The sequence below is a fragment of the Monodelphis domestica genome, chromosome 4 (genome assembly GCF_027887165.1).
Source record: "Monodelphis domestica isolate mMonDom1 chromosome 4, mMonDom1.pri, whole genome shotgun sequence".
Classification (NCBI taxonomy): Eukaryota; Metazoa; Chordata; class Mammalia; order Didelphimorphia; family Didelphidae; genus Monodelphis; species Monodelphis domestica.
The window spans coordinates 420,291,067-420,306,351 of record NC_077230.1 but is presented as its reverse complement, the minus strand read 5'-3'; the positions used below and the strand labels follow the sequence as shown (position 1 = coordinate 420,306,351).

General features: G+C 49.7%; 1 protein-coding gene across 14 annotated transcripts in view; it reads right to left on the bottom strand.

Moving 5' to 3' along the window:
• The window catches only part of ZC3H4 (zinc finger CCCH-type containing 4), a 51,040-nt gene that overhangs the window by 15,416 nt on the left and 20,339 nt on the right, over window positions 1-15,285 (bottom strand). For 4 of the 14 annotated variants that reach the window (XR_008911618.1, XM_056796255.1, XM_056796258.1 and 1 more), the window contains exons 11-14: window positions 8,946-9,316; window positions 8,375-8,778; window positions 6,191-6,442; window positions 4,118-5,372 (exon numbers count right to left, since the gene is read on the bottom strand). Coding sequence is in view for 13 of the 14 variants with exons in the window: in XM_056796255.1 (XP_056652233.1) it covers window positions 4,118-5,372; window positions 6,191-6,442; window positions 8,375-8,778; window positions 8,946-9,316 (2,282 nt within the window). In the remaining variant the exon portion in view is untranslated. Of the gene's footprint in view, window positions 1-1,763; window positions 5,373-6,190; window positions 6,443-8,374; window positions 8,779-8,945; window positions 9,317-15,285 lie in introns of those variants that run through there. The other 10 variants (XM_056796250.1, XM_056796252.1, XM_056796254.1 and 7 more) reach the window with 4 other exon arrangements.

Below are 15,285 nucleotides of genomic sequence, written 5' to 3'. Positions count from 1 at the left end.
ACAGATTAGAAAACAAGGAAGAAGCAATCACTGTGGAGCAGGACAGAGTTGATGAAAGGCTAGACTAGGGGTGAGAGAAGGGCATGAACAGGAGAGGCATTCTGGAGGAAGAATCAAGAGTACTTGCCGACCAACGAGGTTCAGGTAGAAGGAAGAGTGGAAGATGACTCATGAAGTTGCAAATATGGTGACTGGAAAGATGGTGAGGGAGTGGGTCTAAGGGGAAGAAAATTAAGAAATCTGGAAAGATTTATGGGAAGACAAAAGTACCTGGATGCCCACCAAGCGGTTAGCCCAATGGTGGTTGTGAAAAGAACAAGAAATCCCTTTGAAAACAAGCCCTATGAGATACCTTGATTCATTGCAACTGCCTAGATGTTACCTGAAATCTAGAATATCACAGCACCAGGAAGAATCTTAGATTATTTTATGGATAGAGAAATGGAGGCAGGCCCTGAGAAGGGAAGGGACTTCCCCAAGCACAGACAATGCCCAAATGAGGATCTCATCACAGAAATCTCAGGACTACCCAGCCTAAAGTCCTTCACTCCATAGGAAGGGCATCTTTTGCAAAGAAACAGATTTCAAAGCTCGATTTAAATAAGACTCAAAAGGAGGAGTATGCAAAGAATCTGGTTGGATTGTTCAGTTGTGTCTCACTCTTGGTAACCCCATTTGGGGTTTTCTTGGCAAAGATACAAGAGTGGTTTGCCATTTCCTTGTCCAGGTTATTTTACAGATGAGGAAACTGAGGCAATAGGGTTAAGTGACTTGTCCAAGATCACAAGGTTATGGAAATGTCTGAGGCTGGATTTGGATGTAGTAAGATGACCCTTCCTAACTCCCAGCCCTATCCCCTAACTCCCAGTGCTCTATCTAGTGTGTCATGTACCTGCCCAAAGAACCTGTTAATGAATTTCAAAGCCAAGGGAGAGATTCTTTTAAAATGTCCAAAGCAGGACATTGTCAGCTACAGAACCAGAGACCCCCAAGATCCCAGCATGAGAGGAGCCACCCAGCAAGAAAGGCAGAGAGAGACTCATAAGGAAACAATTTCTTGGCTTCCATTCTTTACTGGGGAAGAGTTACTGAAGAGAGCATCCTGGTAAGTGTGTGGGATTCTTCTAGCTCTAACTAGACCCGCTTGATGTAGAGAAATGAGGAGAGAAGCCGAAGAGGAGAGACTCCTCAGAACACTGAAGGCATTGCCAAGGATCAAATGACAGAAGTGGCTGTCACTGAAGGACACCGATGGACTGTCATCCATCCCTCACCCACAAGACAGGACTCAAAATACGGTTTAAAGGAAGCCAAGACTCAATCACAGGATCACAGGGCTAAACCTGGAAGGGCTACGTGAGATCTTGTCTGATACCCACAGGCCATGTTACGGATGAGGAAACGGGCCCAGAGAGGAAGCGTCTTGGGCCGGTCACACGGGCGTGAGCCACAGAGTTGGGATAGGAATCTACCTTCTTTCGTTGTGGATGGTAGAGCCATCGTTCATTAGCACAAGACACTCGTAGTCCCTGTTCCAAATGGGTTACATCCCAGGCCCACGAGCAGGCCTCCCTCCACTAACGAGCTGACGACAGCCATTCCACCTTGAGCCTCACTCTCTAACCCTGGAAGGGACAACCGGGGCTTTCTAGCGAGCATCTCCTCCGTGCCACTGTCAGAGGGAGCGAATGCTGGCTAGCTGGGGTGGGCGGCCTACCACTCTGAATCCTGCAGAAAATGAACACCAGCAGCGAGGGACCAGATCACTTTAAAATAACTGCATCCTTTAATGGCAGTAATACAATTATTGGAGATGAAGGGACCACAAGAGAAAGGCGCAAATGACATTTCCTGGAAGACAGATGTGGGATACAAAAAAGGGGGTGGGGTGGACTAGAGGAGAGCCATGCGACCATCATTGTAAAAATACAGTGCGGTATATACAGATTTGCATCATCCATGTCAACTCTGAAATAGTATTTACACTTTTATTACAATCTTGGTTAGAGAACGATTTTTCTTTAAAAGCTCTGGCCTGATGGGAAAAAATATGGGCGAATTATAGATCTGTGAGATTCTTATCCAGTTTCTAGGTCCTCAATAAATTTCCTTTAAAAAATTATTTAATTCATTTTTGTTTTACAAAAAAAAATCCCAACAAAAAACACCGTATCTCGCATATTTTACAAATGCCATGGGACTTGGCCGGGGTGGGGGGAGGGGGAATCTTACTACTGATTGTGTGAAGAACTCCCCTCCCCCTCAAACACCTGATCCACAACAGCACAATAACCCTGACCACATCTGCCCAGGCCCCGGTGCCACACCACCTTGTGCCAAGCTGGAGGCCAGGCCCAGGAGGGCTCACTCAAGGGGATCCTTCCAACTAGTGGGGGAGGGGAGCAAATTTTCCGAGAAGCTGCCGCAGCCTCACCCCCTTCAAGGAGAGGGGGAATCCATAAGTCAAGTGAGGCAGTTTCTACATTATTTATGGAGACAGAAATGGTTAAAAGAGCCAGCAGGCTGGGGAGGGAAAAGGAGGCAGGTGGGCAAGAGGAATGTGCCAAGGGCCCCGAACACAATATGCAAAGAGTCCGCCTGGAAAAGCCTGCTTGGCCTCCTGGGGAGGGGGCAGTGTGGACGGGAGGAGGGGCCTGGGAAAGAGCCCCCAGGACTGCTTCCAAATAAAACTGTGCCTGAGCTTTTCTCAAGTTTTCAAACTAAAATTCTCCTAGAGAAGTGGGGCCATTGTATGGCAGTGGCCGGGCCACAGACGGACGGACAGGACACAAACACAGCGAGCGTATGGGAAGGCCTGTCCTCTCCACAGCCGCTCCCCTTCCTAGTTCCAGCGGGGGCTGTCGCCAGCCTCCCGCCCCAGGCCCCCAGGGGCAAGAGAACGGAGCCCCCCGCCCAAGCAAGCCCTGGCAGCAGAGCGGGATCCCCCTCGTCCCTCTGATTCCTCTCCGTGTCTATGGATCCACTATTAGAACTCTGGCTCTGAAGCCCAAAACCCGCCAGTTTCATGGTTCAGGAATTAAAAGAAGGCATGAAACAGAAGAATGACAAAGTAAAAACCTTCTGGAAAGAAAAAAGTTGGGGGGTTTTCTTGAACGGTCTGTCCACACTAGCCAGGAGTGGGGGGGCCCAGCCCAGCGGGGAGCGGAGCAGGCAGACCTACGATACCTCCAGAGCAAGACTAACGGATGGGCCGAGGCTCGCTGCACCGCCAACCTTCTGGGGTTCCCGAGATGAACTCTGGACAAGCGGGCTGAGGGAACGCAGAGGAGCCCTTCCCCCGCCCCGCTCCCTGGCACCCAACGGGAGAATCAGAGGGCAGATGCGGGGTCCGCGGGGGCTCTCTCAACAGTTCTCTCCCCTTCCCCGGCCTGGGCCCAGGGGCTCCCCTCCAGCTGACTCGGCAGAGCCGTGCCCCCCTGAAGCCCACGCCCTGAGCACACGGCACCGGCGGCCAGAGGAGCTGCGGGCATTTACACACACCCGGGGCGGGACGGCTGCACCACTCGACCAAAACCACCCCAGAGACCCGTGGCACCATGGGGCCCGAGATACACTTTTAAGGAATCTGGGCAGGAGACTTTGATTGTTCAATTAAAAAAGACATTTTCTTGGAGATAGCCTGTGAGTCATACAGCACTGACCAGAACCAAAGATTTTTATATACAATTTATAGGAACCAAAGAATAAAAAACCCCCAGCCCGCTCCCCCTGAGCCCCCCACCCCCGATCCTCCTCCCCCGACATTCCCAACACTGAATGTGGCCATGAAATACAATCACAGGATGGGGGTGGGATGGGGGAACGGGGTCCAGTTTAATACTACTGGCAGAAGGGGGATGCAGTGGGGTCAAAGCCTTTAAAAACATCTTTGAGGGACCCGGCATCCTGCTCACTCTCTCGGGAGGGGCTGTTGCCAGCGAAAGGGCTCCCAGAGCCAGCCTTGGCTGCCTGCTTCACGGTCCCAAAGAGGGTGGGCACAGGCAGGTTGTGGAGGCCGGGCTGGGGGGCCCCCTCCTGAGAGGGCGTGGCTGAGGGGGCGGTGGTGGTGGCAGGGGTCGGGGTTGCCTTGGGGCGCGGCCGATTATAACTGTTGTACCTGTCCGTGGCCGTGGGCTCCGAGCCTGCCTTGCCCGCTTCCGGCTGTTCCAAGGCCGACTTGCGGATGAACGGGGGCTCTTTGGCCTTGGCCGCCGAGCTTTTGCCGTTGCCGTCAGGACCCTTGGGCTGAGCGCCCCCTTCGGGGGCTGGCTCGGCCGCTTTGCTGCCAGAGTTCGGAGTCCTCGGGTCATAGAGGCTGATGCCGCTGAGCACGCTGCTCTGGCCGCTCCCGCCACCTTGGCTGACCCCCCCCGCCGCCAGGACCCGCGGGTCATAAGGGGCGATGGCCGGAGGGGAGGCCTCGCCAGAGGAAGCGGGGGGTGGCGCGGCCACCTCAGGAGCGCTGGGCTTGGTGGCACGGGACGAGGCGGCGTCCCCGGGTTTTTGCAGCCGGGGGTCGGCGGGGGCTTTCCGCACCCGGGGGTCACTGGGCTTATCGCTCGGACTGGGTGCTGAGGGGCTGGACGCATTGACGGTCTTGAGGATTCGTGAGAGCAACTCAAAATCGGGCAGGTTGGCAGCAGAGGCAGTGGGAGCAGGGTTGGGGTCCGAGGGGGCTGCCCCACGCTGCCGGGGGTCGGAGGGCCCGGCGGCGGGGGGCCGGTGGAGCCGGGGATCGAGGGCGGGCAGAGACTGCAGGGCGGGAGGAAGAGAGGTGGCGGAGTCCTGTTTGGGCACGGGGAGCGGGATGAGGTCCTCGGGGTTCCAAAGCACAGTGCGGGCAAAGCTGGGCTTGTTCAGGGTCACGTCCTTCTTGATATGACTGAACTGCTGGAGCTGCAGCCTGGGATCTCGCAGGGGGGGCCCGGGCAGGGCATCCAGAGGAATGGTCACCGCTTTCTCCCTCAGAGCCCTCTCCCCTTCTTCCTCTTCTGGGGGCCCAGACCCCTTCCCACCACTGGTACATGCTGGACTTGAATGGAGTCCATCGGGTTTAGAGGTGGGAACGGGACGGGCCAACCGGGGGTCCGAGGGCCCCGAATCCCCAGAGCCCGAGGGGCCGGCAGCATCGGCGTGACGAGAGAGTCTCGGGTCCCTGGCGAGGCGGGGATCGGCAGGTCTGCCTCCCGCAGAGGGGCCTTTCTGCAGGCGGGGATCGCCCACTCCTGGCAGGGAGCCCGAGCTGCTGCCACTCGATTCCCCGACAGGCGCCTGGGGCCGACTTGAGGTCTGCTGGCGCAAGGTTTTGAGGATGGAGGTAACGCTGCTCCCTCCATCATCCTCATCACTAGAGTACCAGTTGCCTGTGTCACCTGGGAGAGAAAGAGGCAGAAATGTCAAGGGGCGTGTCGCTGCGACTTCTCCCTTCGCATGTGCACTTAAGCCGAGCGCCAGTCCCTACGGTGACCATCCCCCCTGCACAGGTCCCGGATAATGCCAGGCGGCAGGGCTGGCACAGGCACCCTGGAAGGGCGGGGTGGTCCACGGAGTCAAGGGGAAATACGTGTCCTGAGCCTTCAGCTTGTGCCCTGGCACCTAGTCCTGGAACACTCTCTCCCAAGGGCAGTGGTAGAGCCTTGGCCTCAGCAGGGCTGGACCCTCGCTGGGCCTCGGGGCCTCCCCCTGCTCCACTGAAAAAGGGCAACAATGCTTGCACGGGGCAGAGATGGCAGGAAGGTACTCTGGAAGCGGGCACGACTACCAAAATGAGAGCCGCCACGTCCCCCCGGCTCATCCCACCCGATGGCTGCATCAGGGCTCTCTTCCAGGCTGAGAGGGGGCCCCGGAGGGTCGCCATGCCTGACAATCGGTGGCTGTTCAAGGTACGAGGTCACAAAGCAAGGGGGAGAACCCAAACGCCTGTCTCTAGCACCCAGACATCCCTCCTGACCTCTTTGGACTCTGCATCATTCTTTGGCCCTCACCAACTCTTTGGGCATTGAGCTCTATGACCTGACTGTCCATCACATGGGCCTAAGGCTCTCTCCCTCAGCCGGCTGGCCGGGCTCCTAAGGCTGCCCCCATCCGCACAGACTTCAGGTCGCCAGGCCCCAGGGAAGGTGCCCCCTGGGGGCTGGGGCTCCAGGGCCAGGGCAGGGCCCGGGAGGCCCTGGGGCACAAACACACTTGCCTTCCTCATTCTCTCGCTCCTGCTTGCTGCTCTCAGCTAGCCTCCTTGCCCTTTCTTCTTCCTGCTGCTTCTGCTGGATGCGCAGGTATAAGGCCCTCTGGGCAGAGGGGAGGAAGTCAGGGACACTGGTGGCGGGCTGCTGTCTCCCAGGGGGCCCTGCTTCGAGGAAGCCATCAGGCTCCAGGGGCTGCTCTGGGAAAACGTGCTCTCCTGCCTCGCCTTCCATCTCCTCATAATGTCCATAGTCCTCTGCTGGGGGGAATAACCATGGGGCGAATCATTAATCTCTGGGAGGCAGTTAGGAGCTGCATTCCTGGAGGGCGTACCCTCACCAGTGAGACCACAGACCCACTGATGGAGGCCCGAAGGAAGTCAGTTTGAACTCCAAAGCCATTCCTGCCCATGGATTCCCAACCCATGAATTTCCAAGGAGGCAAAATAATTGGGTTCTTTCTTCCCCTACTCTCAAACAGAAAGAGTCCGATCCCTCATGCAGCTTTGGGAGAAGAGAGGGGCCGATGAGAACTTCCCCTTGACTGTCCAAGAACAAGGTAGAGCAGGCGCAGCCAGGACACACATGCCTATCTAGTTGGAGCTGAGGGACCAGTGGTTGGAAGGAAAGTCACATCCACAAGGCAGACTAAGTGACTTAAGCAGCTCTAATACAAGACCGCTAAAGTGAGAGGAGATTCAGTCATTCACAAGAAGAGCCTCCTCCTCTGCAGGCAGAGAAAGAATGGTTCCTTCCTCTGGGATTCACTCTAAACTGAGTAATTCATTTGGGGAATTTTAAAACCAAGTTCTTTTCTAGGCATGGAATAAACTTGGAACAAGAATGTAAGAAAGTGATGGCTGGGGAGCAGCAAGGTGGCTCAGTGAATTAAGAGCCAGGCTTAGAGATGGGAGGTCCTGGGTTCAAATGTGGCCTCAAGACACTTCCTAGCTGGGTGACCCTGGACAAGTCACTTGACCCCCATGGCCTAGCCCTTACCACTCTTCTGCCTTGGAGCCAATACACAGTATTGATTCTATGACAGAAGATAAAGGTTATTAAAAGAAAAAGAAAATAGAGCTGGGTTATTGCTAACAGGACCTCATTAACACTGCTTCCTCTACAAGACTAAGCACAAACCCCAGCATCTGACTAATTGATTCTGGCATGTTAAAAAGAACACGTATTTCATAATTAAGACAGAAATAGTTAAGTTGAAATATACATGTCTGCTTTGCTCCAAGAAGTCTACCTCTCAGTTGGACAAGAAAAATATTGGGCATCTTTTTTTTTTTAAACCCTCACCTTCCATCTTGGAGTCAATACTGTGTATTGGCTCCAAGACAGAAGAGCGGTAAGGGCTAGGCCATGGGGGTCAAGTGACTTGCCCAGGGTCACAGTGTCTGAGGCCAGATTTGAACCCAGGGCCTCCTGTCTCTAGGCCTGGCTCTCCATCCACTGAGCTACCCAGCTGTCCCCTGGGCATCTTTTGTTGAGGAAAACAGACTGTCGATTTGGGGTAAGGCTGCTATCTTCATAGTAAATGTGGCAAAAACACCCACAATTAATGTGCTGAACCAGAGATATTTCCTCTGACAATTTTCAATCCACTTGTAGCAAAGGAATGAACTAAATCCTTATTCATTTTTCTGATGATGTATCTGATCTATCAAAACAAATCACCTGCTGAAGGCTGTGAAAGGCGCCATCCACAAATAAAATCTCCAGCTGCCTCAGAGCCAAGCAGCCTAGCTATTAACCACTGAGCAACCAAGAAAGAAGTTTTCGTGGGAAAGCAATCCTTCCCAGTAGAGGACAGGAGGAAAAGAAAAGAAGGCAGAACTCAAAGACAACTGAGAACAAGAGGCACAAAACCTGAACAAATACACACCGAAAAGGAAACAACAAGGCTGTCATGATCTGATCTTAAGAGATTGTAAAAACCCAGTGGAGACATGCAAGCTAAAGGTTCCAATGTGTGACAAGGAAATCCCGTTAAATTTTAAGGCTTACAAATGCACAATCACCTCTTGGCTCTTCTGGAGTGTGTGTCAGTGGATAAGAAGAAAGTTAACCAGAAAAACATCTCCCTTACCAATGAGTCAAACCCAGCAGAATCCTCCCTACAGCTTTTCCCGCCTGTCCTATGCTCAGAGCCCAGCTGCTGACCCACATTCCAGGAAGACACGTACCTGCCTCCCCCATTAGTCCAGGATCCATCTCCATGCCTTCCTGTTGCTGGTAAAAGTTTTCATAGAAGTTCTGGGCTGGTGGAACAGGGGGCATCATTCCGGAATGTGGGGAGTCTTCAGGACCATAGGGCATCATTGGTGGGCCCCCAGGACCCATGGGGGGGCCAGGATTCATCCCAGGGCCCATCTGCATGTCCGGGTGCATGTCAGGATGCATGTCCGGGTGCATGTCGGGATGCATGTCCGGGTGCATGTCGGGGTGCATGTCCGGGTGCATGTCGGGGTGCATGTCCGGGTGCATTGGTCCTGGCATGGGCCCAGGGGGTCCCATGTTGGGCCCAGGCCCCATTGGCCCCGGGGGCCCCCCAGGCCCAGGGAATCTGGGGGGAGGTGGAGCAGGATGTCTAAAAGAAAACACAAAATGGGATTTTGATTCTCCAACCTTCCTGTGCCAGTCTACTTCTGTCTCTGGAGTCAAAGAGCTCATCTGCTGTGTCTGTGGTTATCACAGCGGCCAAGGTCCCAGGCTGTGCCCTCCGCCCAGAGCTCTCCCTTGCCCCCCAGCGCTCACCTCACCCCTAGCTTCTCGGCCAGCTGCCCCGTGGGCCGGACGACAATCTCAAAGAGTGATGGGATCTTCTTGTTATACATGTCTTGCTGCTGCTGAAGCTGCTGGGGAGAGAGGGGCTCGTGCGATGGCATGGGCATAGGCATCTGGGGGGGGCCCGGAGGTGGGGGTGGGGGCGGGGGTGGAGGAGGGGGGCCTCCAGGCACAGGCCTGCCATTGGGAGACGTCGGTGCCGGAGGCACAGGGGGCCGTGGCGGGGTGGGCAGGAGGCCGACTCCTGGAGGAGGCTTAGGGAGAGGGTTGATGCCTTGTTTTTTCAGCTCCTCCACTTCCTTCTCATCTTCTGCACCAGCTTCTGCATCATCTGCCAACATCTGCCAAGGAGACAAGGGGAGCAGGCGTGAGGGCAGGCTGGAGGGGCAGAGGGGGTGGTGCTGGCCGCTTCCCATGTGAAGCTAAGGTCTGGACAGACAAGACAACTTGGGACAGAAACGAGGGCCAGGGGCTGAGTGAATGAGGGGCCGCCAGACTAAACCCCAGGAGCCCCTGGCCTCCAGCTGACCGCTACCTCAGGGACCAAGCATCACCATGGAGAAGCCAGGGTCTCCTCTGGGGGTGCGGAGGCTCTAGCTGGGCCCTCTTCCTCCAGTCCTTCCTAGTTAAAACCATTTCGTGACTCCCGAATGACCAATCGTGTTCCTCTGCCTGGCCTGTAAAGCTTTGTGGCTCCTGGTATCTTTCTGCTCCTCTCCCTCCTGACAAACGGTCCCTCACAATCTCTTCTGCCTGGGGTGGTCCACCACCAAGCCCTACTATAGGCCAACGCGTTCAGTGCTAAGGGGAGAGGACAAAAACGAAGTTGTCCCAGCCCTCCAGGGGCTTACACAAGCTTAGAGGTGAGCACAAAGCATACACGCAGAAAACAGTGACAGGGCTCAGGAAGCAGGAGAGACACCTGAGCCTGGAAGACCAGTCAGGAGGGCTGTCGGGCACACTGTGGGGGGAAAAGCAGATCTGAAACAGCCTCTTCAGCAAAGCCATGTATAGGAGATGCAATAATGCCTCCTACATCATCAGCAATCACCAACAAAACCAAACAAGAACAGACTGGAGGAGAAAACTGCATTTTAAAGAAATTCAGAATGCATAAAATGGCATCTATGAATACAATTACAAGACACTCTTGACAGAAATATAGACCGAAATAACTGGGAAATATTAATGGTTCAAGTGTGGACTAAGTCAATACAATAAATTGGCAATATTACCTAATTAATTTACTTTTTCAACACCATGCCAATCAAACGACCAAAAGACTAAAGAGCTTAGAGAGGGGGGCAGCTGGATAGCTCAGTGGATGGAGTGCCAGGTCTAAAGATGGGAGGTCCTGGGTTCAAATCTAGATTTATACCCTTCCTAGTTGTATGACCCTGGGCAAGTCACTTAACCCCCATTGCCTAGCCCATACCACTCTTTTGCCTTGGAACCAATACAGAATACTGATTCTAAGGGGGAAGGAAAGGGTTTTAAAAAAAAGTTTAGGAAAAATGATAGCAAAATTCACGTGGAGGAATAAAAAGGTCAAGAAACTTAAGGGAAACAATGAAAAATGTGGGAAGGAAACTACAAAGCAGTAACCACCAAAACAATTTGGTAGTATCTAAAAAGCTGAAAGGTCAATCAGTGGAACAGATTAGATAAAGAATATAAAGAAGCAAACAAATCCACAAGCTTAATGTTTAAGAATAATTATCATGATCATGATTAATATTACATGGCAAATATACATTGTCATAATTTATTATACATTGTTCCCTATAATATTTATGTAATATAATCATTTGTGCAATAGATTATTTGTTCACTACTAAATATGATAATAAATCATTGTTATTATTATTTATTATTAGGTACAAAATATACAGAAGCAAACAAACCTAGTTTCCTACTGTTTTAAACCCAAAGAATCTAACTACTATGGTATAAATAACTCACTATTTGAGAAAAAATTGTTGGAAAGACTAGAGAGTGGCAGAAACTAATTGATACTTCATATCACATATCCAGAGAAGCTCCAAATGTATACAGGACAGCCATAAAAGGTGACATCATAAACCAATAAGAAGAACAAGGAAGAAATTACTTTTCAGATCCATGGATAGGGAAAGAGTTAATGACTAAAATAAGGATGAAGATCACAAAAACAGATAACACTGATTATATATACATTTAAAAGTTTTGCACCAACAAAACCAATGTAGCTAAAATTAGAAAGTTAACAAGGAACCAATAAATCTTTGCAGCAAGCTTTTCTGATAAGTCTCATTAATAGGGGGCAGCTGGGTACCTCAGTGGATTGAGAGCTAGCCCTAGAGACAGGAGGTCCTAGGTTCAAATCTGGCCTCAGACACTTCCCAGCTGTGTGACCCTGGGCAAGTCACTTGACCCCCATTGCCTAGCCCTTACCACTCTTCTGCCTTGGAGCCAATACACAGTATTGACTCCAAGATGGAAGGTAAGGGTTTAAAAAAAAAAAAAGTCTCATTAATAAGTAAGTGATATAAATGTTTGAAAGCCATTTCCCAACTAAAAAATAGTCAAAGAATAGGAATAAGATGATTCCTAAGAAATTCATACTACTTATAGGCCAATGGGAAAAAATGTTCCAAATCACAATTTAGAAAAATTTGAATGAAAGTAACTCTATGATTCTACCTCTTATGCATCAAACCGACCAGAAAAAGAGGAAAATGATAAATATTGGAGGAGCTGTGGGAAAACAAGCATATTAATTCTACTTTTGTCTAGGGGGGTCAATGAGCTCATTTGGTACGTGGCTAGTTATGAAAGTCACAACCTAGACAACAGTAAGGATAGAGAGAATTCTGCCCCAGCACTCCAGGGTTTATGGAAGTGTTGAATTGGTACAACCATTCTATAAAATAAATCACAACTATGCCCCAAAAGTTGCTAGACTATGCAAACTCCTTGACCCAGTAATGTCACCTAACTAGACCTAAACCTGGAAAGATCAAAGAAAAACTAAAAGGACCCATATAGACAAAAATACTTACGGTAGGTTTTTTTTTTTTAAGTGTTAAAGAACTAGAAATTAAGAGGATGTCCATCAATTGCAAATGGCTGATTAAACTAGAATTTATGAATGAAATAGAATTATACCATAGGAAATGATGAAAGGGACAGTTTCAAAGGAATCTGGGGAGATTTATATCAACTGATACAGAATGAAATGAGCAGAACCCAGAGAACAATTTATACACTAACAAAGAGTTGGTAATTCAACTTGGAAAGACTTAAGAACTCTAATCAATGCATAACCCTCAAAATTGCAGAGAGACCAAGATGAAGAATGCTATCCCATCCCTTGAACAGGAGGCAGTGGACTATGGATACAGAATGAGACATACATTTTTTTGAACATGGCTTTGGGAGTCTGTTTTGTTTGACTATTATTTTTGTTAGGAGGGTTTTGTTTTCCTTTCTCCCCCACCTGTAAAGCTCAAAATTTCTTAGACTTATAAATGTTGGAAATTTCACCATTGGGAAATTTCATACTTGAAAAATTTCCTATTGATAGTGGGTCTTGACTATTGGAATGTGAACCCCATTGGCATGGGAGGTTCCTTCTCTTCCCTTCTTAAGATTACTTTAGGACAGAAACCCTTTGCTGAACAATGGAAAGGGCTTTGACCTATGCTTAAGCACAGAACAGGAATTTCTTTGAGTCATGATTGATTTTAGAATTGATACAATGGAGATACTTGGAATCAATCTCCACCCTATTCAGTCCTAACAGGATTGAGTAAGGGCTGCAGCCTAGATCAAAATTTAATTATTCCAATCTCTACCCTACTCAGGTTAACAGGATTTAGAAAGGGCTGTAGCAAAGGAGCAAAGATTTAATCATTTGAAAATATGACCTTCAACAGACATGTGCAAAGCCTCTGGGCGGTCCTGGGTTAAGCTAGAGCCTCCATTGGCACAGGGAAATTGATGGACAGTGATTGGTAGATGTGAGAACTGAGGGGAGGGAACTTGGATGGTTTCCTTAAAGATCAGGGGGGTCTGAAGACTCGGAGGGTTGTTGAGAAGTTGGTCGGTGTGGTTGGTGTGGCTCTGAGAAGCTTGCTCTGAAGGAAGCTGAAGGTGGGGGCCTCTGAGACTGTTTCTCCATTTTGGTCACGTGAGTAATAGGGACTGATCTCTTTTCTTTGCCCCAGCTATCTAAGGGCTTGGGCCTTTTGGCCCAGCCTAAACAGAAGGGGTATTTAAGCCCTATTCCCTTCTCTCCCTTTTTCTCTCTCTCTATCTCTAATTCCTTTCTTCCTCCTATTGTAATTAAACTCCATAAAAGGTTGACTGCTGACTTGAGTTTTCATTTAGGAATTACATAGCTGAATTCCTTGGCGACCTTAAATTAATATATATCAGTCTTTTAAAATGATTTACTTGTCACACACCCCCCAACAGGAAGAAGAGGTAGAGGGGAAGAAAAATGATTTTTAACTTCAAAATGAAATTAAAAGTTTTTAAAATGACAAGATTTGGAAACCTTATTGAGGTGATGGGCAAAGGAAAAGTAAAAGAGAAAATGACTGTGAGTTTAAGTGACTCAAAGATGGTGGTGTCCCATGTCAGGAGGGAAGTTCAGAATATGGGGCAAAAAGTAATGGATTCTGTTTCAGACCTGACGAATTTGAGATGCCTGAATGCAAATGAAGCAGACTTTTTCCCAATCTATTTTTGTTTTCTTTCACAATGTGGCTAATATGAAACTATATCTTGCAAGACTTCATGTGGATAACTAATATCAAAAATTTGCCTTCCCAATATGAGGTGAGGTGAAGGAGGGGAAGAATTTGGAACTCAAAAAAATGTTTAGATGATTTTTTAAAAAAATGTTTATATGTAATTGGGAAATATTTTTAAAGTTTTAAAATAAATTTCCTTTAAAATAACTAAGTTTGTTTTTCCCCCCTTTGAAGATTATCTTGTTTTGAGGATCTATCCCAACTTTAAAGATTCTATGTGGCTGAGTTTTCTATTAGGGAAAGGCATTTTTTAAATCAGGTTTAAGCTTTTTCTTATCTAGATTGTGCCCCCAAGATGAAAGACAAGCTTCATACCACTGGTAAGAGTGATTTGGGGCCTGGAGCAGAGCCTGTGGGTTTCATAAAAGGGAAGCCCACTAGAGGGTGCTGCTCAGGAGAATGCTGCCTAGTTCTTCACAGGGAAGCCAGGAACTAGTAGTGCTGCTGTTTTCCTGTCAGTCATACAGTAGGTGGCAGGGCCCCTGGTGCAGCCCTGATTAAACCACTCACATCTGAGAAGTGTGAATGGCTAGCCTACCATCCCACCAAAAAACCCTGTTCCCAAAGACTGACACAGATTCTTAAGGAGCCGTGACTGTGAGAATGGTCAGCATCAGGAAGACTGACCCTGGAATACACTACCTGGACCTCCTGCCCCCCCTCTCCCCCACACTAATAGTAACAAGTGCCCCAGCACAAAGTGTCAGCCATCATTCTAATAGCAATCATTCAGAGAAAGGCAGTCACCTTCCCTTGAAACATTTTATGTTCCAGTTTTAATTTTTACTACTAAAAAAACACACCTACAAGAAGGCTGAAAGCAGCAAAGATCTGACCCTGTTGACAAATATTTACTGAACTCTGCTGGGCCCTGTGCAGCCAAGTCCTGGGGACCCAAACAAAAACAAAGACAGCCTTTCCCCTAGAGGTGCCCGAATTCAGGAGACAACATGGCCCCGTGAAGAGAGAGAGACACACTAAACAGAAAAACGGGCAGGCAGCAGCCTCACCCAGAAAGCCTGCTACTACCAGAGTGACATCTCTGTATGTTCTACACAAAACAGCTCCAGCTTCTGCTCCTTTTCAGTGACTTTAGAATTCTAAACAGATTTGGATTCTTCACTAGTTAACTCTCCCCCAACCAATGAAGCAGCCTCCAGTCCATCCTCCGCTTCCTACAGAGGGGGTCTGCCTGGGTCATTCCCCATCCAATGAACTCCCAGGACTGCCTACTGCCTATGTGGCATCCAGAGCCCTTTCCATCCCTGCCCCGATACTCTGGCCTCCTGCTGCTTCCTCACAGCAGCCCCTCCATCTCTGGGCTCTGGCATTCTCTCTGGCCGCCCCCCATGCCTGGAATGCTCCTCCTCACTGCCCTTCAAGTTCCAGCTCCAATTCCATCTTCTCCAGGAAGCCTTTCCCGATCCCCTTATTGCCAACACCTGCCTGGAGTTCTTGACAACAGGGTCTCTTCCCTTTCTTTGGCTCTCCAGCATAGGTGCGGGGCCTCC